Below are 25,059 nucleotides of genomic sequence, written 5' to 3' on the forward strand. Positions count from 1 at the left end.
TATCACAAACCAAAACATTCCAAACCAGCAACTCAACAAGAGTGATAGAGACCGATTCGAGATTGGTCAATCTCTCGATAGACCCATAAAGTGGATTAGGCTCCAAGAACAAAAAAGATAAGAGAAATCGAAGTTGGAACAATTTTCTGATTATTTTTCTTAATCTTTTTCTCAAATGAAAATTACAATTTTTAAGAAAACAATGTGTTAATATAGGAAAAGATAAACCATAAGCAAACCTAACTAGAAACAATAAGGAAATTAAATAAATACTTAATTAATTACTTTGCTTGCAAGAAAAGTCTTTTGTATCATAATCAAGACGTTGAGCATGGATAATATTATGATCGTATCAAAGAGTCATAAAACTCACCTGAATGGGTGTGCATGAAACCAAACAAACTGATCCAAAACAAAAAGAAGCAAACACAAAGTTTAAAATCATTGTGTATTGGATGTATTACAAACACTGGTAAAGAATTGGTATACTCGTTAATTTAGCTAACACCCAATCTCGTTTATTGTGTTAAAAACTTGCTCACACCTTGATTTCAATAATCAAATCATACATGATTTATATAAACCAGACCTAAACACGTTTGTATCTAACTAGGATTCCTAAACAATATGCAAATTAATTAAATAATTAAATAAACTTAAAAACCTAAACCGACATGTATTAGGAAATATTAAGATCCATATATATTCTTTAAATAACTTGTATCTTGCTCGCCAAGTTACTTGCCTTGCACTTCAAGGAACTTCACTTGAAATTGCCGACATCATATGGTAACTGGTAGGACTAACAAACGGGTCGGGTCACAAGTCAGAACGAGTTAGGATCAGCTCAAAACCCGATCCAAACCAAACCCGTTCCAATCCGAAACCAAAAGAACCCAAACACAAGTTTAAAATAACCGTACACCCGAGCTATCCCATAGATTAGGAAACAAAGAAAGATTGAGGTGAGCCCTTAAAGGTTGAATAGAGGCGTGTAACATCCTCCCTGTATATTCATCTCACCCCCTTTTATTATTATTTTTGTGATTATTATTAACACTACCTGCAAATCCTCAAACTTTCGTACGAACATCAATCAGGTACTTGTTTCTTATTCTTACTTCACTCTTTTTATATACTATTATTCAATCATTCAATTCTTTCCTTCTTTCTTTCTTTACAATGACTATATTATTATTATCGTTATAAAGCATTACCCTTTTGAATATTAATTATAATTACTCGATTAAGCTCAAGATTAATGCTGTTTCCCATCTGGGTTTTGATTTTGGGGTGCCAGTTTCTAGGGTTTCAAATTTTCTTGATTTTGATGGGTTTGATTGTAATTGATTGAATGTAGGGGTGTGTAAGGTTTGGGTTGGGTTGGGTTGGGTTGGGTTTGGGCTGAAACTGAACCGGAAACTGAAACTTGGGTTTTTGAATTTTTGAAAACCGTTTGGGTTCGGTTCAGTTTCGGTTTTTAAATTTTGAAAACCGTTCGATTTTGGTTTTTGGGTTTGGGTTTGGGTTTGGTTCAGTTTCGGTTTTGAATTTTTTAAAAGTTACTGTTTTTTGGTTTTTCAGTTTGGGTTCAGTATAGTTTCGGTTTTTGAATTTTTGAATATTGTTTGGTTTCGGTTTAGTTTTAGTTTCTGAAATTGTGAAAACTGTTCGGTTTCAGTTCAGTTTCGGTTAATTATTCGGTTTTGTTTTTTTTGGTTTAGGTTCAGTTTAGTTTCGGTTTTTGAATTTTTGAAAATTGTTTGGTTTCGGTTTAGTTTTGGTTTTTGAATTTTTGAAAACTGTTTGGTTTCAACTTTCGGTTAGGTTTCGATTTTTGAATTTTTGAAAATTGTTCGGTTTTGGTTTTTGGTTTGGCTCATGTTCAGTTTTGGTTTTTGAGTTTTTGAAAACCATTTGGTTTCGGTTTTTCGGTTTGGGTTCTGTTTGGTTCTGTTTTGGGTTTTTTGGTTTTGCCATTTGAGCTTAAAATTTGGGGAAAAAAATTGGCCCAAAATCTAAGCCATTTTGTTAATTAATAATTAATTGATTATTATACATTTATGTTAAGTTACATTTTTATTAAATTCATATAATTTACTTAAAATAAAAAAATGAAAATCTATAAATTTGGTTCGATTTTTTCTTTTTTTATTACATGCAAAGTTTGGTTATTTTCAAAAACATAAAACCAAACCGTCAGTTTATGTTTTTTTTTGGATCGTTTTTTTTTTCGATTTCTTACACACCCCTAATTGAATGTTGTTGTTGACAGAGATGGCAATTGTGCCATTGAAGAAGATGATTGCTATATGCCACTATGGAGGCGAGTTTGAAACATATGAAGACGGGTTAATGTCATACAGTGGTGGGGACTCTTATGCTGTTGATCTTGAAATCAATATGCAACTAAGCGGTTTCAAGCAAGAAATAGCTGAAGCCATTGATTCAACTGTTGATGGTATGCTAATCAAGTATTTCCTTCCTGGAAATAACAAGAATCTTATCACTGTTTCGAAAGATAAGGACTTTAGTCGAATGGTGAATTATTATAATGAATTTGATCAGTTCGAGGTCTATGTAATGAAAGAATCATCGCCTGCAAAAACACTAAAAAAGAAGCCGGTTCGTAGGTAATTATATCTTCATGATCTAATTTTATTTGCATATTTTTATGTTTAATACATGAGTACATAACTACCTTTAGGCCTGTAAACGAACCGAACGCTCATGAACCGTTCAGTTTGTTTAATAAGTGAAGGAATATGTTAATTATGTTCGTTTAAGTTTGTTTGTCTATGTTCGTTTAGATTTTAAACGAGAATATGAACGCACAAGAACATGCTCACTTTCTTAATGAAAGAACATGAACAAAAAAAATTGTTTTGATTATATGTTCATGTTCGGTTTCATCTAGGTTTTAAACGAGAATATGAACGAACATGAACATGGTCATTTTTTTAATGAACGCACACGAACAAATTTTTTTTCTTTTATATGTTCGTGTTCGGTTAAAGTTAAATGAACGATCACCAACATGCCCTCGCTCGTGTTTGTTTGGTTCGTTTACAGGCCTAACTGCATTTAGATGATTGCTTTATAAACCAATTTAATGATTGTCTCTTTTGTTTTTGTTATTTTATAAACATAGACCGCAAACGACACAACCAGAGACACAAACACAAGTGGTAGCAGTTTTACCGCCTGCTGACATGGGCCCACCAAATGTAGCCCCACTTAACGAGGTTGCCGACATCGAAACCGTCGATGAGATCACTCCAGTTCCCGTCCCGATCTCGGTCAATCCTTTTCCCATGTCTGTAACCAATAACGAACACATAGGTGCAAAACAATGGGAGAATCTTATTATAGGTGTCGGTCAAAGATTCCATTCGTTAGCTGAGTTTCGCGAGGCGTTAAGGAAATACTCAATCGCTCACGGGTTCAACTACGTGTACAAGAAGAACGAGAATCAACGGGTGACTGTAAAGTGCAAATTTGAGAACTGTCAGTGGCGGATTCACGCGTCAAAATTGTCAACCACTCAATTGGTTTGTATTAAAACAATGAGACCGACGCATAGCTGTCAAGGTGGGTCGATAAAGCCTGCGTTTCGGGCCACGAGAAGTTGGGTTGGGAATTTGATAAAAGAAAAAGTTAAAGACTCTCCAAAGATTAAGCCAAAAGACATCGCTAAGGATCTTAAACGTGATTACGGAATCGTGGTTAATTATTCACAAGCAAGACGCGCTAAAGAATACGCAAGAGAACAACTTTTAGGCTCTTACAAAAACGCGTATAGCGAATTGCCGTTTTTTTGTGAAAAAATAATGGAAACGAATCCGGGAAGCCTCGCTAAGTTTAGTACGCACGCGGATTTAAGTTTCCACCGTCTGTTTGTATGTTTTCATGCATCGATTTCCGGATTCGTACAAGGTTGTCGGCCGCTTATTTTTCTTGATAGCACACCTCTAAATTCGAGATACCAAGGAATGCTGTTGACTGCCACGTCAGCAGACGGCGATGACGGGGCGTTCCCGGTGGCGTTTGCCATCGTTGACGAGGACACGAGTGATAGCTGGCATTGGTTTTTGAGTGAGTTTAAGAATCTTGTTTTAGGGCACGGACCGATTACCTTCGTGGCTGATTTTCAAAAGGGTTTAAGGGAATCTTTGCCTGAAATATTCGGTGGAGAATGTTATCATGCTTATTGCTTAGGTTATTTAGCTGAGAAACTAAATAACGATATAACCGAACATTTTTCACATGAGGCGAGAAGAATGATGATCGAGGATCTTTATGCTGCTGCACATGCACCGAAACTTGAAGGTTTTGAAAAATATACGGAAGATATCAAAGCGATTTCACCCGAAGCGTATAATTGGATTGTACGAAGCGAGCCCGATCACTGGGCGAATGCGTTTTTTGGAGGTTCAAGGTACAATCACATGACTTCAAATTTTGGTAATTATATTTACTCATGGGTGTCGGAAGCCAACGAGTTATCGATCACTCAAATGGTTGATGAGTTAAGGGGTAAAATGATGCAATTGATATACACGCGTCGAGTCGAATCGAGTCAATGGTTGACCCGATTGACCCCGGCGATGGAGGAGAAGTTGAAAACCGAGATGCTAAAAGCACATTCGGTTCAAATGTTGCGGTCACATGGGAGTAAGTTTGAGGTGAGATTTGGTGAGGTTGTTGATATTGTGGATATTGAGATTTGGGATTGTAGTTGTAAGGTGTGGCTGCTGACTGGGATGCCATGCTGTCATGCGATTGCGGTGTTGGAATCGTCTGGTCGGGGCGCGTATGATCATTGTTCGAGATATGTGCATGTTGAGATGTACCAGATGGCGTATGCGGATTCTATTAATCCCATACCGAATGTGGAACGATTGATGGATGCTGAGTTTGATGATGCTGCGGTTCTTGTTACTCCTCCGTCTGCTGCTCAGACACCTTGCAGCACTAAGATAAGGAAGGATGTGACGGGTCGGGTCGGGCCCGCTGACTTTCTTAAGCGACAACTTCAATGTGGCAAGTGTAAAGGCCTTGGTCATAATAAGAGATCTTGCAAGTATGTTTTCTTTCTTAAAAAATTATAATTTTTTTCTTTTGACCGGTTTGACCCGTTCTGCTTTTAAATTCACATGAATATTAGGATCAGCAGAAAATTTAAATATATATTGGCATGCTTGTTAGAGGTGACAAATATTATTCATCTACTTAGGGCAGGTTATATTTGGTCTCGGGTGGAACTTAAAACTTGAGTTAAAATTGAAACCATTCGAACGAGTTGAAATACTTTATGGCCTTTTAAATTGCTAGATTAATGTCTGTTAATCGTATTCGTATATAGCGTTTTAGTAGGTTTTATTCGTTGGGCCCGAGTTTTTTTAACTCTTTTTTTTTACATTAATTATTTTTAAAGTTGAAGCGAAAATAGAACAAAAAATGGTGTCCTTGTATGCTTGTGAATCTTTTGCTTCTTCATTACTTTGTACAGTTTTTATTTACTTTTTCACAAATTATAACTCGTGTTGTGCTTAATGGGTTGGTTTTTATTTTCAGAGAGGTTCATGAAAGTTCACAGGTTCATGAAAGTTCACAGTATGCGACGATTTCTTGAAGGTGTTAAGGAGGGATAAGGCTCAGAAACGATGATTTTGGTGGATCGAATCGCTTTTGGCGGATAAAAATTTAAAACTTCTTTTTGAATTTCTTGCCCAGTAAATGTGAATGTTGATAGTCATTTCATAGGCAGGTTTTTTGAGATTAAATTTTCTTTGAAGTAGTTGGTAAAGAGGGGTTTTTATTTATTTATGTGTCAAGCAATAGCATTGCTCTTTTATTAATTCTTTTCAAATAATATAAAATCAAAATGTTCTTTAAAATGTGTCATTGTTTCATGTTTTGGTTGGCATGTTAAATCTAGTTTAATCTCTTAACCTATTTAATAATTTGGTTTGAAATAGGTTCTATTAAAATCTAGCTTATGTGTACTACATAACATGTCATATTTATTATTGTATTAAAATCGGTTTGAAATTACATATATGTTTTATCTTAATAATAATAAAATATATATAAAATAAGCTTCACAAATGAAAACTAAACTTTGTGTGTGTAACAATTCATTTGTCAAAGGCCTTAATATACAGTTTTGCAAAAAACTGTTCGGAACCATCAAAACCGAGGAACCGGAACCCAACCGGTGTATCGCCGAAAGGGTTGTAGGGTCGGATCTTAGGTTTCAGATGTAATCCCAAATGGGTATCGAACAAACTAGTCTTCTTTAATGTTCAGTTTTTCAATCTTTCAACTTAGGGATCGTGGTAGTTATTTTACGTACACTAAAAGCTTTCACATTTTTATAAATGGAAAAACGATCACTTTTTTCCTTGAAACATAATCATGTTTATTTTTCAGTCTCCATTACCCGGCTTCGAGTTTCCCTTGCTAACGCTCAAAAGAATTAATAAAATTAAAAATAAGAATACTTTTAAAAAAGTAAAATAAATAAAAACCATGTTTGAATCCCATATCACACACACCTGCTTTCGATACTCCCAAAGGCGATCTCATCATCATTATCGTTTTAATCGTAATCAATCATCTACTTATTATATTATTATTATTATTATTATTATACACACACACGAACAAGCTGAAAGTAACATTGTTCCAAATTCCCCTCAGGTAAATCAATTCTTTTTAGTTTTTTGTTTACTTGCATTTATTCAGCTACAAAGAAAATGCACAAGATTTACTTATTCAATTTTAATGAAATTAAAAGTTTATTTAACTGATGCGTTTCTTCTTTAGGCTCGAGCTCGGCTCGCTTTAATTTAGGAGGGCTCAAGCTTATAGTTGTAATTCTAATGTTCGAGCACTCTAACTTTTTATAAATATTTACATATATATTTATAGTTATAATATAATATGTATATAGGATTGGGATAGTGTGAACCTTTTTGAAATTGAGACTTTCATAACCATTTTGAGAAAAAAAACTCCTTTTTAGAAAATAAAAAACTTTATAAAAAAACGCGAAAATAAAAAAGTAAAAAAACCAAAAACTTTTATCTTTCGTCCCGGTTTCATAAAAAAATATAAAAAGAATAAAATGAATATCGGTTTAGCAAAATTACACATGTATGCATAATACTTATTTTTTAATTTTATACATGTTATTCTTTATACACATAATGGTATTTCCCTTACATATATTATTATTAGCTTTTATATAGCTGTTAAACTGTGATCTTATTATTAATATTATTATAATTAGTAGTAGTTTTTATATAACTGTTAAACTTTGATTTCCTTTATTTTGCTTCATACACATGTACTTAGAGCCGAGGGTCTCTCTGGAAGCCACCTCTTTATTCCTTTGGATAGAGGTACGGTGTGCCTACATCCCACCCTCCCCAGACCCTACTTATAGCTTTGCTGTCGGTGGGATTTTACTGGGTATGATTGATTGATTGATTGATTCTTTATACACATATGTACAATTAAGATAAATGATAATGCACAGATGAGTACATTATGTAAATCGAGATTAAATAAAAATATACATATGTGCATAATTAGATTTTTTATTATTTTTTTATTTTTTATGAAACCGGGATGAAAAATAAAAATTTTTGGTTGTTTTACTTTTTTAAAATTTTCGTTTAAAATTTTTTTTTAAATATGTTTTTGAAGGAGTTTTTTTTGTGGTCCAAAATGGTTCTCAAAGTTATCAATTTTAAAAAGTTCTTAGGATCCTCACCCTATGTATATAATATAATATAATTTAGATTTTAGTTATTTTTATCGTATGTTTATATATAATAATAGTTATTATAAATATATTTAATAAACTTTATATAAATAAAAAGCTCGTTTAGGGTCGTGAGCTAGCTCGAGCTCGATATGTGAAGCTTGGGCTCTAGCTCTACCTTGTTTACTAACTGAGCCTTTATAAAAGCTCGAGCTTGTTTAAGCTTGGCTCGATTTGCGTTTCTAACGACCCGATCGTAAGTAGTTCACAAGTGGCTCGGCTTGTTTACACCCCTATTTTTGATAGGCCTCATGTTTCTTAAATGTTACTAGTTTGATTGTTTAACACAATATTGTAAATGATACATGAAGCTTTATTATAATAAGATTTATGCTAATTTTAATGATTGTTGCATCAAATACAGGTTTATAATCAGATTATTGAAATGACAACAAATATTACCAATATGCACATTGCTGTTGCAAGACCATCTACATTTTCTTCTCGTCAAGTTTCAAAGCCAAGCATTGCGGTTTTCAGTAGTGGCGTTAACATGGCATCGTCTGCAAAGCTTAAAAGCTCATTTCACATCGCTTCTACGCAGTTACCATCTCAAATTGTTCAAGTCAGCGGTTCAAGATTTAAAAAGATGATCACGAAAGCCATGTCAGATTCCAGCGACACAAAACCGCTTCCTGGGTTGCCTGTTGATCTAAGAGGTTCATTTTATAAACCACTGTGGATAATATGTTAAAGTTTAGATATTTAAGAAATGAGTTAACAGTGTTGCAAGAAAGTTAAAAAAAATAGTCGATTTTTTCATTAAAAGTTAGTTATGTTATAGTTTAATAACCTCGAGAGCTATTTTTAGGGAAGAGGGCATTCATTGCTGGTGTAGCTGATGATAATGGTTACGGTTGGGCAATAGCCAAATCTCTAGCTGCTGCTGGTGCTGAGATTCTCGTTGGCACATGGGTACCGGTATGTAACTAATTTTTGCACCGGTTGTGATAATAAAAGTAGTGCTTTGTTGTTGATGAGTATTCAACTTTTTTAGGCACTTAACATATTTGAGACTAGTCTTCGAAGGGGAAAGTTTGACGAGTCACGTGTGTAAGTGTATATATTCCATCATGTTTTCACTTATTTTGAGATAATGTAATCAGTAAGTTTAATTTGTCATGTTAGGTTGCCAGATGGTTCGTTGATGGAAATTACTAAAGTGTACCCCTTAGATGCGGTTTATGATAAGCCTGAAGATGTTCCTGAGGATGTAAGTCAACACTCTTTATAAAAACTTTTCGGTAATTTATGCGAAAAAAGAAACAAAGAAAGAAAAAAAGAACAAATCTTGTATATCACGTGACTATTGTGATAATTATGCAGGTAAAAACAAACAAGCGTTATGCAGGGTCCTTAAAGTGGACTGTTAAGGTACTCATTTCATGAATCCTGTTTTAAGTTATTCTCACTAAGTCAAACATTCATGAAAAAGTCAAAGTTAATGTTTTGCAGGAAGTAGCTGAGTCTGTGAAAGAGGATTTTGGAAGCATTGACATTCTTGTGCATTCATTAGCCAATGGACCTGAGGTATGCTTTGGATCATGTTATTCCTTTTTTGTTATTGATGCTACTTGCCTACTTATAATATGATCGCAAAAAAACAATATTATGTCATTAATGTTGTATGCATCAAATATATATTTCATTCCGTTTCAACCTCTCAACCTCTGTTTGATTAATTCAATCCAATTGGCCCGCATCCGTATTAGCTAAATTTGTTAATTTGGCTCATTTGACCCGTTTGAGATAAAACACACCCCGAACTGACTCGTTCATTATTATACGGGTCATAACTTAAACCTCTATTTTGCAGGTTACCAAATCTCTCTTAGAAACATCAAGGTACGGGTATCTTACTGCCATATCAGCATCAAGCTATTCTTATGTATCTTTGCTCCAACATTTTGCCCCAATAATGAACCCAGGTATGATTCTCATCTACGTTCGCCTTTTGACTGGTCAAAGTCAAACTTTTAATCATCAAAGTTGACTTTAGTTATTATAATGCAGGCGGTGCTACAATTTCTCTGACATACATTGCTTCTGAAAGAATCATACCCGGGTAATTTATTTTATTTTACCTTTTTTATTTATGTTGAAAATATCTATTTCTTTTGTTGATAATAACTGCAACTTTTTTTTAAAATTTTTTTTTAATGCAGGTATGGTGGTGGTATGAGTTCAGCCAAGGCTGCTTTGGAGAGTGACACAAAAGTTAGTTACTCTATCTCAGTTTTTTCTTCTAATTGGCTTCCATTAATTATAATTGTTAATTAATAATTAATAATAAAAATAAACACAGGTTTTAGCATTTGAAGCTGGAAGAAAACATGGTATTAGAGTGAACACAATATCTGCAGGTACTACAAACATATGCCAGGCTTAAACGTTACAAATTTGGTTATGTTGTATTAATTTTTAGCAAAAATATACCAGGACCACTAAGAAGTCGTGCTGCTAAGGCGATCGGTTTTATTGATATGATGATTGACTATTCCTTAGAGAATGCACCACTGCAAAAAGAATTATCAGCAGGTCAGTGTGAATCTTACCATGCAAGTCATGAGGCCTGTAAATGAACTGGACATTCAGTTAGCCGTCTCGAACCGTTTGGCGGGAAGTTCATTTATGTTCGTCTATTTAATAAACAAACCAGCATGAACAAAATATTTTGATCATTAAATTAAACGAATGAACATGAACACATGTCCTGTTCGTTCATTTATGTTCGTGAATGTTCGTTCATTTAAATTCGTTTACGTTCGTTTGTTTAAGTGTTTAACTTTACGTTCATTAATATATACACATAGTTATCAAATGCGATAAGCACTCGAAAGCGTTGAGGTCGGGCCTAGCGCCCAGGCGATAAGCGCAAAAAAAGCGACAGATTTTTTTTAAAAAAAAGTGCACATTAAAAAAACAAAATTTTAAATAAAGTAGAACATCTTAATACGAAAACAAGCATTCATTCTTGAAAAAGTTCAAAAAACAACCAAAAACCGAACATAAAACTAAGATTGACTGGCCATTTGCTGAACCAAATATTTAAGTTAGATTATATTATAAGAAATAAAGAACATAAAATGCAGAATAAAAAGAAAGAAATCCGAAAATAAGAACAAAAATAACCTGTAAATTCTGAGTTTCTTTGATGATTTTGTGTGTGATAAGATTGATTATGGAACCCCTTAAATAGTGGAGTTTTAGGTTCTCCTAGAGAACAAGAACAAGTTGTTTAAATGATATTTAATACACATGGGAAATATGGGATAAAAATCTGGCGCTTTAAATATCCGAGGCATGCAAGTCACAATTTATTCGCCTCGCCCATTAAATGCGGTTAAGCGCAAAAAGCGCTCGATTGTGATAACTATGTATATACATTTAATTCTTTTTTGCATATTACAATTTAGTCTAGTTTTAGTAACTTTTAAGGTCCAACTTATTGTTGTCCACATATGCTTTTAATCGATTTTAGCTCGGTTATGTCTGTTCGTTTACATTCTTAAACAGTTCGTTTATACTGTTAACAAACAAACATAAATGAACAAGAACGCTTTCATTTTCCTAATGAACGAACACGAATAACAAACCCTTGTCTGTTTAATTGTTCATGTTCGATTGTCTGTTTGGTTAAAGTTAAACGAACGAACGCAAACATGCTTAGTTCGTGTTCGTTCAATTAGTTTACAGGCCTAAGTAGAGTATACTGAATGTTGAGTCAATATGTGGGGATTATTTGTATTTTTTAATAATTATTGTTAGGAACAAAGCGGCGCGCGGAAGCGAAACAGCACACACATGCACAACGATAAACACGCATAAACGAAAATATAAACGACACAAGAATTTAACGTGGTTCGGTCCCCGCGAGGGGACCTACGTCCACGGGCTGCAACTAGGTTTTCTTATTAGCTCAGAACCAAGATTACAATTACATGATGGGATATATATAATAAACAGGATTAGGGTTAAACATAATTAGGAGCCAAAACCGGGCCTCCTAATAAAACCGGCCCAAAGGCCTTCATAACCCAACAATCTCCCACTTGAAGGCCTTGCGATAAATTCCAGCCTGCCATCCAAGTAAATATAACAATCTCATTCATCCAGTAACTCTAGTAATCTTCAGTAATAGAAATCAACCAAGCCTCCAGTTCCAAGAACAAGCTAAAACTTCAACAAAAGAAGTTCTCCAAGCCTCCAGTTCTCTAGGAACAAACTAAGATTTCTACCAATCCACACCAGTTGCAGCGCCCCTTCCCATCAGTTACCTGAAAGGCCCATTGAAGCTCCCGAGAGCTCCAATCCGGTCATCACAGACCCAGCCATGACAAAACCCGCCAATGGCTCATCCTCAATCTTAACCGGCCCTCACTTACTCACACTACCGGCTCCAAAGACTTCCAGAGGATAATCACTCTCCAAAAATCAGCAGACTATACCAGGAGAGATTTTCACATTCGGATTTCCCAGTCTTCCGAACTCAACGTCCCTTTGGAAACAAACCTAGAACACACCGCGTGCTCCCACTGTTACCAAAACCCCGAACATGTTCAGACCTCCGAATACGCTCAAGCTAACATCACTGTGGCTCCAGGCTTCATGTCTGCAAACTGAAACCCCTTAGCTCTACCCGATTCAGCGAGCCAAGACCTTATAACTCGGAAGTTGGTTCACTTCTTCCGACGATACAGAGACCGTATCTTCCAAAAGTCTTTAACTAAAAGATTCAACAAATGCTTCATTGAAGTGAGTAACAAGAAATAAAGCAAACTAGAATCTTGAACCCAAGAGTCTTCACCGCCTTCACTGAGTCTCAATGCATCAACCCCAGATACATTCTCAAAAGCAGAATTCCAAACCTTTCGACATCGACTCTTAAAATGTCTCACCTCTACGCAACCTACCAAGTCGACTATGCCCAGCTCCCACTGTTCCTGTTATCCCAACCCATGCCACACCAACACTCCATGAGATGAACCCCACTCGTACTATCCCGGCAAATAACTTTACCCAACACGAGATTATGAACCTCTCAAATGGTGTACCACTGATCACCACCAAACAAGATATAACTTCACAATTCCAAACGAACAAGAAGTAATAATCACAGTTTCGAACCAGCTAACAGGCAAACAGCTATAACAACAGTAGAACTTTCATGAAATCAAGCGGTACCAAGGGTTCTATGACCGTACACACGATCAGTTAACTCAAACCCTAACCGAAAGATCATCCAAACGAGCAATAGTTAACATGACTTGCCACTAACCTCATTTTTTTTTTCACTTATGCCGTCACCAGCACACCCGCTGGTTCCATTTTCTCCAAGTTTATCCATCACCAGTACTCAGACTAATCTCTTGCAAACAAATCTGAACCCGAACCTAAATGGTCTTCACAAAACCCGGTTCCCTGAAGCCGAGCAACCTCCAAAGAAAAAACCCTAAAACCCGAAACACCCGACCCGGTGCTTCACCTGCAACGCCCGAGTGAAACCTGCAACTCCAAGAAGTCCAAAACAGGAATTCTAATTGCAAAATCACCCGGAAAACCGTCCCAAACAGCCCTGAAAAACAGCCCCGAACAGCCCTGTTAACCAGAAAAACGAAGATCTCTGACAATACTGTTCACCGCCGGAATCACTGTTCACGGCCGGAAACACTGTTCATGCCGGATACTGTTCACCGCGGCACTGTAGCGGCGGCACTGTAGCAGCCCTTCTCAAACCAGCCTCTTCTACCTTTTTTTTTTTTTTTCTTTTTTTTTTTTTTTTTTCGATCGATACCCGTGCAAAACCGTGTGTAAACAACGAGCCAAAGCTCTGATACCACTTGTTAGGAACAAAGCGGCGCGCGGAAGCGAAACAGCACACACATGCACAACGATAAACACGCATAAACGAAAATATAAACGACACAAGAATTTAACGTGGTTCGGTCCCCGCGAGGGGACCTACGTCCACGGGCTGCAACTAGGTTTTCTTATTAGCTCAGAACCAAGATTACAATTACATGATGGGATATATATAATAAACAGGATTAGGGTTAAACATAATTAGGAGCCAAAACCGGGCCTCCTAATAAAACCGGCCCAAAGGCCTTCATAACCCAACAATTATTTGGTTTTATAATGATGTAATTTATTTATTTAAACAGAGGAAGTGGGAAATGCTGCTGCTTTTCTGGCATCACCATTGGCTTCAGCCATCACAGGGGCGGTGCTGTATGTAGACAACGGGTTGAATGCAATGGGAGTTGGAGTTGACAGCCCGGTATTTAAGGATCTTGACATCCCAAGAGCCAACAAACATTAAGGTGGTGAACAATCACAGCATTGTTGTTTCGGTTTTTCAAATAAAGTTGTTTAAATTAGTTATTTTTGGCTCACAATTTTACATTGAATCATAAGCTTAAAGTCTGTAACCCTTGAGATCAATTCAAAATATATTGTAATACGTCTTTCGGGTAAGTGATTTATCTTCTTCTACACCATCCGGTCCTCCTCATCTTTTAAGAAAGACAGACAAAGAAAAGTCCATTGCTGATGATTTTTGGTCACGAACCGATGACATAGTCCTTCAATGGATCTATAGTACAATGTCGAATTACCTTTTGTAGTCCTTTATTGGATCCACGATCACACCAAAAGTTTGATTATCAAATAACAAAAGGTTGTCACATTTAACATTCGTTTCATATATTATCGAATCGTTTCGTTCATTCCAAAAGGTGGGCCCGAAATATTATAAAATGCATTGTAGTTTTACAACCTTTCTCATCTAGAAATGTTTTACAAATGCCAAAGGGCAATACGAAGATCAACCGACTTTCTCGTTATTAAGTTATGTACACAGTTTTATTTGTGGAACCGAAACAACAACGTTGCGCTTGTTACTATCTTGGGATGTCAAGATCCTTAAAAGCCGGACTGTCAACTCCAACTCCCATTGCATTCAACCCGTTGTCTACGTACAACACCGCCCCTGTGATGGCTGAAGCCAACGGTGATGCCAGAAATGCAGCAACATTTCCCACTTCCTCTGTTTAAATAAATTGATTTCATCGTTATAAAACAAAATAATTATAAAATACATTATTCTTTACTTGCTAAATAAGATTCACACTAACCTGCTGATAATTCTTTCTGCTGTGGTGCATTCTCAAATGAATAATCAATCAGCATATCAATAATACCGGTCGCCTTTGCAGCACTACTTCTTAGTGGTCCTGGTATATTTTTACTACGCATTAATACAACGCAACCAAATTTATGTATGTATAAAGTAAAGTTATTGACTTATTATATTACCTGCAGATATTGTGTTCACTCTGATTCCATGTTTTCTTCCGGCTTCAAATGCCAAAACCTGCGTTTATTATTAAATAGTTATAAATGTTGGAAGCCAATTATATAAAAAAAATAAAAAATTTGTGATAGGATAACTAACTTGTGTGTCACTCTCCAAAGCAGCCTTGGCCGAACTCATACCTCCACCGTATCTGCATTAAACACGGTGCAATTTTAATAACTAAAAGTTATTAAAAAAAGGTAAAATGAAAGAAATTACCCTGGTAAGATTCTTTTAGAAGCTGAGGCGGTAAGAGAAATTGTAGCACCACCTGCATTATAATAGCTAAGGTCAACTTTGATTATTAAAATTTTGACTTTGACCGGTCAAAAGACGAGCGTACATGAGAATTATACCCGGGTTCATTATTGGGGCAAAATGCTGGAGCAATGACACAAAAGAATAGCTTGATGCTGATACGGCTGCAAGATACCCGTACCTTGATGTTTCTAAAAGAGGTTTTGTAACCTGCAAGATAAAGGTTTTAGTTTTGAGTCTTTTGACTCGTTGACTTATGAATGTGTCGGTTTGGGTTGTGTTTTATCTCAAATGGGTCGACCTGGCCCGTTTTGATCATTACAAAATATTACCATTTTGGCACATAACGTCCCATGCATACCTCGGGTCCATTGGCTAATGAATGCACAAGAATGTCAATGCTTCCAAAATCCTCTTTCACAGATTCAGCTACTTCCTGCGAAGCGAAAACATGAACTTTGACTTTTTCAGGAATGTTTGACTTTGTGAAAATAACACAAAACATAGTTCATGAAATGACTACCTTAATAGTCCACTTTGAGAACACTGCATAACGCTTGTTCGTTTTCACCTGTATAATGGTCACGCGTTACACAAGATTTCATTACTTTTTTCTTTTTTTCTTCTCGCATAAAATTTCCAAAAAGTCCTTAAAAGACTGTGGACTTACATCCTCAGGAACGTCTTCAGGAGTATCATAAACAGCATCTAAGGGGTATACTTTAGCAATTTTCATCAAAGAACCATCTGGCAACCTAACATCACAAATTGGACTTACTGATTAGTCAACAAGCAATAATATTATCTTAAACTAAGTGAAAAAAATGTGGAATATATATATTACTTACATGCGTGATTCGTCAAACTTTCCCCTTTGAAGACTGGTCTCAAATATGCTAAGTGCCTAAAAAAGGTGAATAATAATAAAAAACAAAATGCATTTTAACTGGCATAAGAATGTTTGGTTGAGGTATTTGATCAAAAATGGGTCAAATAAAAATATTTGCTAAAAAAAGAAGAGTTTGAATGGGCTGCAATTAGAAGAATCAGATAGTTCTTGAAATATTACTACTTGTATTATTATTATTATAAATAAATGAACGAGCACGGTTTTTTGTTCAGTTGATAAAATGAATGAGGATGAACAAATGAATGTCGCTGTCCATGAGGCGTGAACGCTTGTGATGCTAGTCCATTTAGTCATTTACATTCGTTTATGTTTGTTCATTTACGTTTGTTTATAGTTGTTTATTTGTATAAACATCCACTCAAATTTTTTAGTTACTGATATCAGTTTGGTTTTAATATTTTAAAACCCTTTGATATATCGTGTTGGTTTATGTTTATTCATTTATGTTCCTTTATATTCATTTATGTACGTTTGTGTTCATTTACATTCCTGAACTATTCGTTTAGAACATTAACCAACACGATCACAGTCATTTTATTAACGAACAAACATGAACATAACAATCCGGTCATTTAAATGCTCGTTTAAGGATTAGTTACATACTGGGACCCACGTGCCAACTAGAATCTCCGCACCAGCAGCAGCTAGGGATTTGGCTATTGCCCAACCATATCCATTAGCATCAGCTACACCAGCAATAAATGCCCTCTTTCCTAAAAATCGCCCCGAGAAAAATTAAATTATAACATATTTTATTAACTTTAAATGAAAAATAGACTTTTTTTTTGCTACAATATTAGCTCATTTCTTAAACATCTAAGCTTAAATGCATATTATTCACAATGGTTTATAAAATTAACCTCTTAGATCAACAGGCAGCCCTGGAAGTGGTTTTGTGTCACTAGAATCTGACATGGCTTTTGTGATCATCTTTTCAAATCTGAATTTTACATTTTGAGATGATAATTGTGTACAAGTGATGTGACATGAGCTTTTAACCTTTGCACACGATGCCACGCTAACGCCATTACTGAAAACCGCATTGTTTGACTTTGAAACTTGCTGAAAAGAAAATATAGAGGCTCTTGCAGAACTAGCAATGTGCATGTTAGTTGGCATTTTAGTAATCTGCAATGCAAGAATCATAACAATTAGCATAATTTTTTACGTCGATTTCTTAACACATCTATGCGTAAATTGTAATTATGTGCATGCATAAGTAAATCTGCATGGTGATTAAATCAGTGTAATAGTAACAACTAAGATGAAATGATTTTATAAATTCAATGAAGAATATAATAGATTGGAAGTATGTTGATGAATGCAACTATTGTAATTGACTAGTGTGCCATTACCTCTATGATCAGGGGGAGTTTGGAACAATCTTTTCAAGTTCCTGTGTACTAATCTATATATGTATATATATATATATATATATATATTACATATAAGAGTGTGTGTAGTGTGGCTTACCTCTCTTGTACACATCCAATGAAATTAATGAAGACACATGACTTTTTTTTAATTATAATATTTTATTTAACATTTAATTTATTCTCTTTCAAATAACTTGTACACACCATGTTTTATATAAAGAAATGAGTATATAGTTTTCTGTTGTTCTTTTTATCTTAGCATTTCGACATAAATTTCAAGAAAATAAGTTGTTTGACTTAATTCCCGTCCTCGATTCAATGAGGCAGATTGGATCGACTCATCAAGCCTAGGTTTGGGGTCTTGTTTATCAAGTTGAGCATGTAACTTAGTTTACATGGAATGAATTACTTGGTGAACAATAAGAAATTTATTTAATAATTATTATTTAGATTTGTTTTTACTAATTATTATTTGAATATGATTATGGTTTTTGTATTTTAGTCTAGTTGGATTTTCAAATCTAAATTAGAATAAATACCCGAGCTTGTGGGTTATATAATTAAGAGAAATGTGTATTGTAATTTTCGAGCAGATAAGAATTTATAAGATCGAGCTTATGATCGAAATATTTTTTGTGTTCACCGATTCTGGTTACCAAACTTCATTAGTTGTTTTCAAAATAAAGTTGTTTTTTTTTCCGTTCGTGTAAAGGGTTTTCACATTATTACTAATGAAAGTTTTCATAATATTATCTTTATGTTTTATTTTTTACTTAATAAACACTTATTTTAACAGGAATTTGCAAGTTTGAGTTTAGTTTTGGATAAAACCCCACATGTACATGCCGATACACGTTTAGCTGACATAGGTGCTCATGTCAAACCGGTGGGTTCATGAGTTGACCAATCGTAACATTTCGAGAATTTCCTATTAAGATTAAGCCAAAAATGTCAATTTTTGAAGTAGAGGGACTAAAATAAAAATTCTGAAATTTCAAGTTCGTCGCGCTACACGGCGGGATAACCAAACACCCATCGCGATACGCGATGGAACAATACAAAACCCGATATTAGGCGGTGTCACGCTACGCAATGGCCGAAACCTGGACCATCGATACGCAAAGACCATGTTAAGTTTCCAGAGACACATGTCCAACCACGTGTTAACACGTGGAACGATTTGACAGGCCATGTGCCAATACGTGGCAGACCAGTAAATATTTTAATTTACTCCACTTATGAATATAATTACTTTACATATATGTTTAATAGCTAGTTACCCAATTGAAATAACAATATTGTAATTTCTCTTCACCCATTGATGCCCGTTAATAAGAAAAGCAAATGCAACAACTCAGTTGATTACGCACGCTCTATTATTTGAATTGATCAGTTCAATTGATTTCACATCCTTGTAACTCTAATTGATCGATCGGTCGAAGGTAATTTCAAACTCTATAAACTGTAAATTGATCGATCGTATTTTCTTATCGATCAAAGGGCTTCAAACTCTATAAGGTGTAAGCCGATTCATAATCTTTAATCGATTAATAAATTAATCATGAATCGTCACCGCGTGTTTTCTTTTTTCTTCTTGATTCACACACTTAGTAGGTTATGTTGATTTGTACTTGATCCAAACCGTATAGATATATACTTCATTTGGTAAATACAAAACACTAAAATGCAATTAAATCAATTTTATAAAAAGTTACTTTGATAAACTATATTGAATTGTAGAAAGAGTGCATATTTAAGTAAACTTTGAATATAAACTAATTGAATATATCATGTTTATTTAACAAACAAAGACATATTAGCATTTATAGTATGAAACTGGTTTGGAACTGAGTGGTGAGAACTATGAATAGAACCGAAAAAGATATATTTATTATACTATATCTCAGCCGTTGGCGTGTACTTAACTTTCTTGTGCATCTACATGTATAAATGTTGTATATTTTTTTAACAATAAATTCATTTTCACCTAATTTTTTTATTCTTGTACTTGTAAAGATCTCAATTCTCAACCCACTAGCTCCATTTTAAAAGGATGAATACCATACCTAAAAATGTTTTTTTCCCTTTTGAAGCCATCCAACAATGTTCTAGACAAAATTTAATTCATTAGGCACACTATTAAGTATTAACACAATTTAATTCATTAGGCACACTATTAACTCCGTTAGAAAAAACGTGACCTACAAATTTCTTTTAACGTATTTAATGATTGAGTAAATAAGCCGACATTGACTTACGTATAAGGATGAGTTAGAGAGTATGCGTATAGAAAATCAATAAAACTGAGAAACGAGTTTCGTACCGAATTTGTTATACGGTACGAGCACATGTATCGGTGCGGTACTCGCTTTGATACCGTTTTGCTTTTCTTTTTATCAAATCTCCAATGACCTTGGTACCAGAACGAGTAACAAATAAACTGAGTCGATATGGGTACCAAATTGGCTAAACTGAGCCGATATGGGTACCAAATTGCCATACTATCAAAACATAATACCACAACCAAAACATAATACCAAAACCAAAAATAAAACCAATAAAAATAATAACAAAGTAAACCATAATATCAAATCCATTATAATCAAGTAACATAATACCAAAAGATACAATAAAACCTCTACATATTCCAAACGTGTACAAAATACAAAAATTCCCGTACCCTTAGTACCAAAAACCTAAAATCTTGGTACCGACACTCGTACAATGTCACACCCGGCCTCGAGGCCTGAGTTTGCAACAGCTGGTATCACTTTTGTAATTTTATCAAAGTGTTTGCTGCCAGCGGAAACTTGATAATTATAATATTTGTTTATATATAAGGGAATTAGACACCACATATCGGTTACAAAACATTTATCAACTATCAAAACATAATTTTATATGTTTTCAAAATGCTGGAGCCATCAGATCTGTGCCTAACGGCTATCTGGTGTTCTTCCTACTGATTACCTAAAAACAATTTGGAAATACGCCATCACAATGTTGGTGAATGGCGTTGGCCAATTATAATACATTTTCATAACTCTCTATATTACAAAGCTCAACTTGAAACAACTTAGTTCTTTCGATGGGCTCTTGCCAGGGCCGGTCATAGGGAAGAGCAAGCCCAGGCCCATCACTTTGTGAGGCCCATGATTTTCTTAATATATATATATATATATGTGTGTGTATGTGTGTGTGTTTGGCTAATACAGTTTGTTTATTGATTAAATAAGATGAGGAATGAATTTTTAGTTTCCGGAAACTTTTCCAGTGAAGACGAGGACTGGAGGCGGCGGCAAGTTAAAAGCACAACTGCTATTTGATATTTTATTTGATTTTTTTATGTGACTGTGGGAATTATGAAGGATCACTTTACTATATTAATTAATGGGAGACAAACTTTGCTTAATGTGTGCTATTTATTTCTCCTTTTTAAATGAATAAAATTTAGTAAGACTTTTTTTTTATGTTTTATTTAACTTTTTATCTGTTTTTATCTATCCTTCATTTAGTTTATGTTTTATAGGATGAGAACCCCTTTAAGTTTTAAGAACTCGAAAGAACTCAGTGTAACGATTTATTTTTTTTGAATTTTCTTACACATGCGTAATATATGTAGCTTATGTACACATAAAAAAATTACAGAATTTTTTACGCACTGAGTCGACTTTTTATACATGTGTAACAGATGTAAAAGTTAGTGTAAACACTTATATCTTTATTCTCTCTCATACTTTGACTTTTTTGCCACATTTAATCTCAACAACGTATTCCAATCTATTTAATTAAATGTGTGGCCTAGAATGAAGTTCTTAAGTTCTTAAAACTCAACATGGTTCTCATAAGATCCCTCCCCATGTTCTATATATATATATATATATATATATATAACTTTATGAAAAGCTAGAAAGTTATTTATCATATTCTTTAAATACAGAGAGTGAGGTAACAGGGTTCTCCAAATTTAGGAAGTATGGTAGCCTAAATACAAAAAAATCTTCGTTCTAAAAATATTATATGAAGGCGGCATTGTAAAAAAAAAGTAACCAACATACACTTGTAAGTCCAAAAATAAAGTTTTATTTGAACCCCTCAGCTAAAATATTTTTATTCCACGATGGCAACAAAGAGCAGATGATCAAGAAATGATAAAAGATTACACTATTTGCTCCTTACTCGCACCAAAGCATGCAATATCATAATATCTAAGCACCCACCGCATACGACCACATATCTTCCATTGCCGAATAAACAAATCTTAATTATCGGATTTACCGAAATGTGTATTGGCCCATCAATTTAAATGTTTAGTAAATTTTTGCATTAACATGTTAGTAAGTTATTGATGTTTAATGACTTTAGTTAGATCAAAAACATAAAACCAACAATAATAAAAGAAAAGTTAAGACACAAATCTGTTTAAGTATTTTAGCTAGATCGATTTGCAAAAAAATTATTTGTTTTGTTTATTATTATCATTTTTTGTCTAAATTACATTAGAGTTTGACATTGTATTTTAGGGCCTATTGTTTTTTATGTCCCAGGCCCTAATTTTTTTTTTTGATAATCTTAGGGACGGCCCTGGCTCTCACTGAGTAGGGACATGATTAAACGTAGCATAGTGTGCCCACCGTGTAACCACATATGCAAGCATCTAGAAAAACGCATATTCTAGTCTGAGTGCCAATGATTAATTCCTTTTATAAAGATTTAGGGATGTATGAAACCCATATAAACTTTGGCTTGTTTAAATGATTTAAAACAGTGAAGACGTATTCAACTTGTATATTATTAGTTGGCAATTGAATATATTAACTTGATTATCTTAGATCTATAGTTCGAAATAAGTTTGTATGAGTTATCAAAATCGTCTTAGGGTTCAGCTTCAGACTCCTATGGTCTGGCACTATAGTTTCAAACCTTGTAACAAAACGTTTCTCTCATTATATAAATGAAAATTGTTTTTCTTTTATGACAGATAGATCTTTAATCTTTTTATTTTAGTCTTTTAAAAGCTTTATATTTCCTTATAATGTAGAAACGCTTATTTGATTAAATTCCTTGCTTATAACTTTATGTTTCTTCTTCACGAAGAGACGTTCATATTTTAAAATCTACGCTTCTTCGTCGTGTAGAAGCTTTTGTTTTATCATAGCCTTTGTACTCAAAGCTTAGTTTGTCTATTAAAACTTCTCTAAGTTGACTATATCATCTACTAGGGTCGAAGCTATAATGTATTCACTAAAGCTATAACATATACATTGCAATAGGTTAACAATGGTTAAGGACTTCGGTGATTTGGATCGTGCTTCGGCTTGATTAACATGTCGACATTTTGAAACAATTTTGGGGCCTCAAATAGGTGGCATCTACTTCACGGACTCAAACTACGACGCGGGAGCTCCGGGCATTGTTCACGAGATAACTAGAGAGGGATTTCGAGTTGGAATGCAGATTGAACACCTCGACCTCGCTATTTATTGCTTTATTTTAAAATAGCCATCAAGACGTGTCAATTCGTGTCAGACTTCATTATCCAGATTTCATTAGACCATCAGTGGCACCAATAGCGGACCGTTAGGATGGTACGATTAACTAAACCAAATTTAATCTAATGGAAATTAACGCTTAGAATTCAAGTTTTTTATTTGTACAGATACAACCAATTTGGCGGAGTGTCACAGAACGTCTGATCAACAAGTTGTTGTTGCTGATACATCAGACATAAACACAAGCGTTTGCAGAAGTAATAGGACTTGCGTACCAAATTCTAAATACCTATGGCATCTAGATGGTCCCGAAGTCCTCTGAGTAGCCGAGTCAAGCAACGAACATGCTAATTACAAATATGCCATCTTAGATTCAGAATATGAGAAATGGCAAGATACCATAAATGCCGAGATGCAATCTATGCATGACAATTAAGTCTAGAACTTGGTTGAGCTACCCCCGAATGTCGGACAGCAGGGAGCAAGCGGATTTTCAGAAAGAAAACCGACATGCATGGAAATGTATAGACTTATAAAGCACGGCTAGTCGCGAAAGGTTTTACTTAAACTCAGGGTATTGACTACGATGAAACTTTCTTGCCCGTTGCTATGACTAAGTCAATAAGGATATTACTTGTCGTAGCCGTGTACTATGACTACAAGATATGGCAAATGGATGTCAAAACAACTTTTTCTTAATGGACACATTTCTAAAGATGTCTATATGATTCAACCTGAAAGTTTTGTCGATCCTCAATATCCTAACAGGGTGTGCAAACTGAATAAGTCCATTTATGGACTTAAACAGGCATCTTGCAGCTGGAATCTTTATTTTGATGAGAAAATCAAAGAGTTTGGTTTTTATCAAAAGTGAAGATGAGCCTTGTGTTTACAGAAAGGTTAGTGGGAGCACTATATCATTCCTCATCCTGTATATGATTGATATACTAATCACTGGAAACAACATTCCTATCTTAAGGAAGTTTAGCACTGGTTGGGATCTTGTTTCGTAATGAAAGATCTTGGTGAAGCTGCTTATATTCTTGGAATCAAGATCTACCGAGATAGGTCTAATCGGCTTCTAGGGCTAGGTAAAAGTACATACATAGACAAGGTAATGAAACGCTTCTCGATGGATAACTCCAAGAAAGGAGCTGTCCCCATGGCTAAAGGAACCGTGTTGAACAAATCGCAATCTCCGGCAACGGACATTGAAACTAAGCACATGCAAACAATTCCATATGCTTCGGCGATCGGTTCTATCATGTATGCTATGTTATGTACTAGACCTGACTTCTCTTATGCGTTGAGCATGACTAGTCGTTTTCAGCAAAATCCTGGCATTGCCCATTGGACTGTAGTAAAGAACATTCTTAGGTACCTGAAAAGGACCAAGGATATGTTCTTAGTTTTTGGAGGAGTGGAAGAAGAGCTTATTGTAAGATGCTACATTGATGCTAGCTTCCAGGCTGACCGAGATGATTCTCGCTCACAATCAGGATGTGTATTCACTATCAATGGAGGAACTTTTTACTAGAAAAGCTCCAAATAGAGTGTGGTGGCGGATTCTACCACCGAATCAGAATACATAGCTGCATCAGATGCTGCTAAGGAAGCTGCTTGGATGAAGAAGTTCATCACTGACCTCGATGTGATTTCAAGTATTCACAAACCAATCGAGGTGTTCTTTTATAACACAGGTGCTATTGCTCAAGCCAAAGAGCCCAGATCTCATCACAGAGCCAAGCACATTCTAAGAAAGTTCCACCTTATACGGGAAATACTGGAACCAGAAGACATCATAATAAGCAAAATAGACACATATCAAAACC

General features: G+C 34.9%; 3 protein-coding genes across 3 annotated transcripts; 2 read left to right on the forward strand and 1 right to left on the reverse strand.

The window, feature by feature from the left end:
* Positions 1–1,083: 1,083 nt before the first annotated feature.
* On the forward strand, positions 1,084–5,806 carry LOC143556301 (uncharacterized). Its single transcript, XM_077045655.1, has 4 exons — positions 1,084–1,100; positions 2,276–2,633; positions 3,152–5,087; positions 5,600–5,806. Exons 2-4 carry the CDS (start codon positions 2,278–2,280, stop codon positions 5,633–5,635), a joined length of 2,328 nt encoding a protein of 775 aa, XP_076901770.1. The 5' UTR covers positions 1,084–1,100; positions 2,276–2,277; the 3' UTR covers positions 5,636–5,806.
* A 2,393-nt stretch (positions 5,807–8,199) lies between these two features.
* LOC143556302 (enoyl-[acyl-carrier-protein] reductase [NADH], chloroplastic-like) lies at positions 8,200–14,238 on the forward strand. The gene is made up of 12 exons (XM_077045656.1): positions 8,200–8,493; positions 8,646–8,755; positions 8,832–8,887; positions 8,963–9,047; positions 9,161–9,208; positions 9,290–9,364; positions 9,651–9,762; positions 9,848–9,899; positions 10,000–10,051; positions 10,140–10,197; positions 10,274–10,372; positions 13,999–14,238. Exons 1-12 carry the CDS (start codon positions 8,220–8,222, stop codon positions 14,154–14,156), a joined length of 1,179 nt encoding a protein of 392 aa, XP_076901771.1. The 5' UTR covers positions 8,200–8,219; the 3' UTR covers positions 14,157–14,238.
* Positions 14,239–14,736: 498 nt separating this feature from the next.
* Positions 14,737–17,398, reverse strand: LOC143556303 (enoyl-[acyl-carrier-protein] reductase [NADH], chloroplastic-like). The gene is made up of 12 exons (XM_077045657.1): positions 17,220–17,398; positions 16,963–17,072; positions 16,298–16,353; positions 16,120–16,204; positions 15,973–16,020; positions 15,811–15,885; positions 15,548–15,659; positions 15,411–15,462; positions 15,291–15,342; positions 15,152–15,209; positions 14,971–15,069; positions 14,737–14,882 (listed from the first exon to the last, which is right to left on the reverse strand). The coding sequence occupies exons 1-12, from the start codon at positions 17,287–17,289 to the stop codon at positions 14,737–14,739; spliced, it is 963 nt and encodes a 320-aa protein (XP_076901772.1). The 5' UTR covers positions 17,290–17,398.
* Between the last annotated feature and the right edge of the window lie 7,661 nt (positions 17,399–25,059).

Source organism: Bidens hawaiensis, unplaced genomic scaffold (genome assembly GCF_021521415.1).
Source record: "Bidens hawaiensis isolate Kalapana, Puna unplaced genomic scaffold, B.hawaiensis_p1.1 tig00018514_1, whole genome shotgun sequence".
Lineage (NCBI taxonomy): Eukaryota > Viridiplantae > Streptophyta > Magnoliopsida > Asterales > Asteraceae > Bidens > Bidens hawaiensis.

Bases quoted from the DNA above. Each gene is read 5' to 3' on its own strand.
- LOC143556301 (XM_077045655.1), top strand. From the start codon at position 2,278: ATGGCAATTGTGCCATTGAAGAAGATGATTGCTATATGCCACTATGGA. The intron at 2,634-3,151 runs GTAATTATATCT...TTATAAACATAG, and splicing joins AAAAAGAAGCCGGTTCGTAG to ACCGCAAACGACACAACCAG. The intron at 5,088-5,599 runs GTTTTCTTTCTT...GAAAGTTCACAG, and splicing joins ATAAGAGATCTTGCAAGTAT to GTTCATGAAAGTTCACAGTA.
- LOC143556302 (XM_077045656.1), top strand. From the start codon at position 8,220: ATGACAACAAATATTACCAATATGCACATTGCTGTTGCAAGACCATCT. The intron at 8,888-8,962 runs GTAAGTGTATAT...TTGTCATGTTAG, and splicing joins AAGTTTGACGAGTCACGTGT to GTTGCCAGATGGTTCGTTGA. The intron at 9,048-9,160 runs GTAAGTCAACAC...ATAATTATGCAG, and splicing joins CTGAAGATGTTCCTGAGGAT to GTAAAAACAAACAAGCGTTA.
- LOC143556303 (XM_077045657.1), bottom strand. From the start codon at position 17,289: ATGATCACAAAAGCCATGTCAGATTCTAGTGACACAAAACCACTTCCA. The intron at 15,463-15,547 runs GTATAATTCTCA...ATTATAATGCAG, and splicing joins TGCCCCAATAATGAACCCGG to GTGGTGCTACAATTTCTCTT. The intron at 15,210-15,290 runs GTTAGTTATCCT...TAATAAACGCAG, and splicing joins CTTTGGAGAGTGACACACAA to GTTTTGGCATTTGAAGCCGG.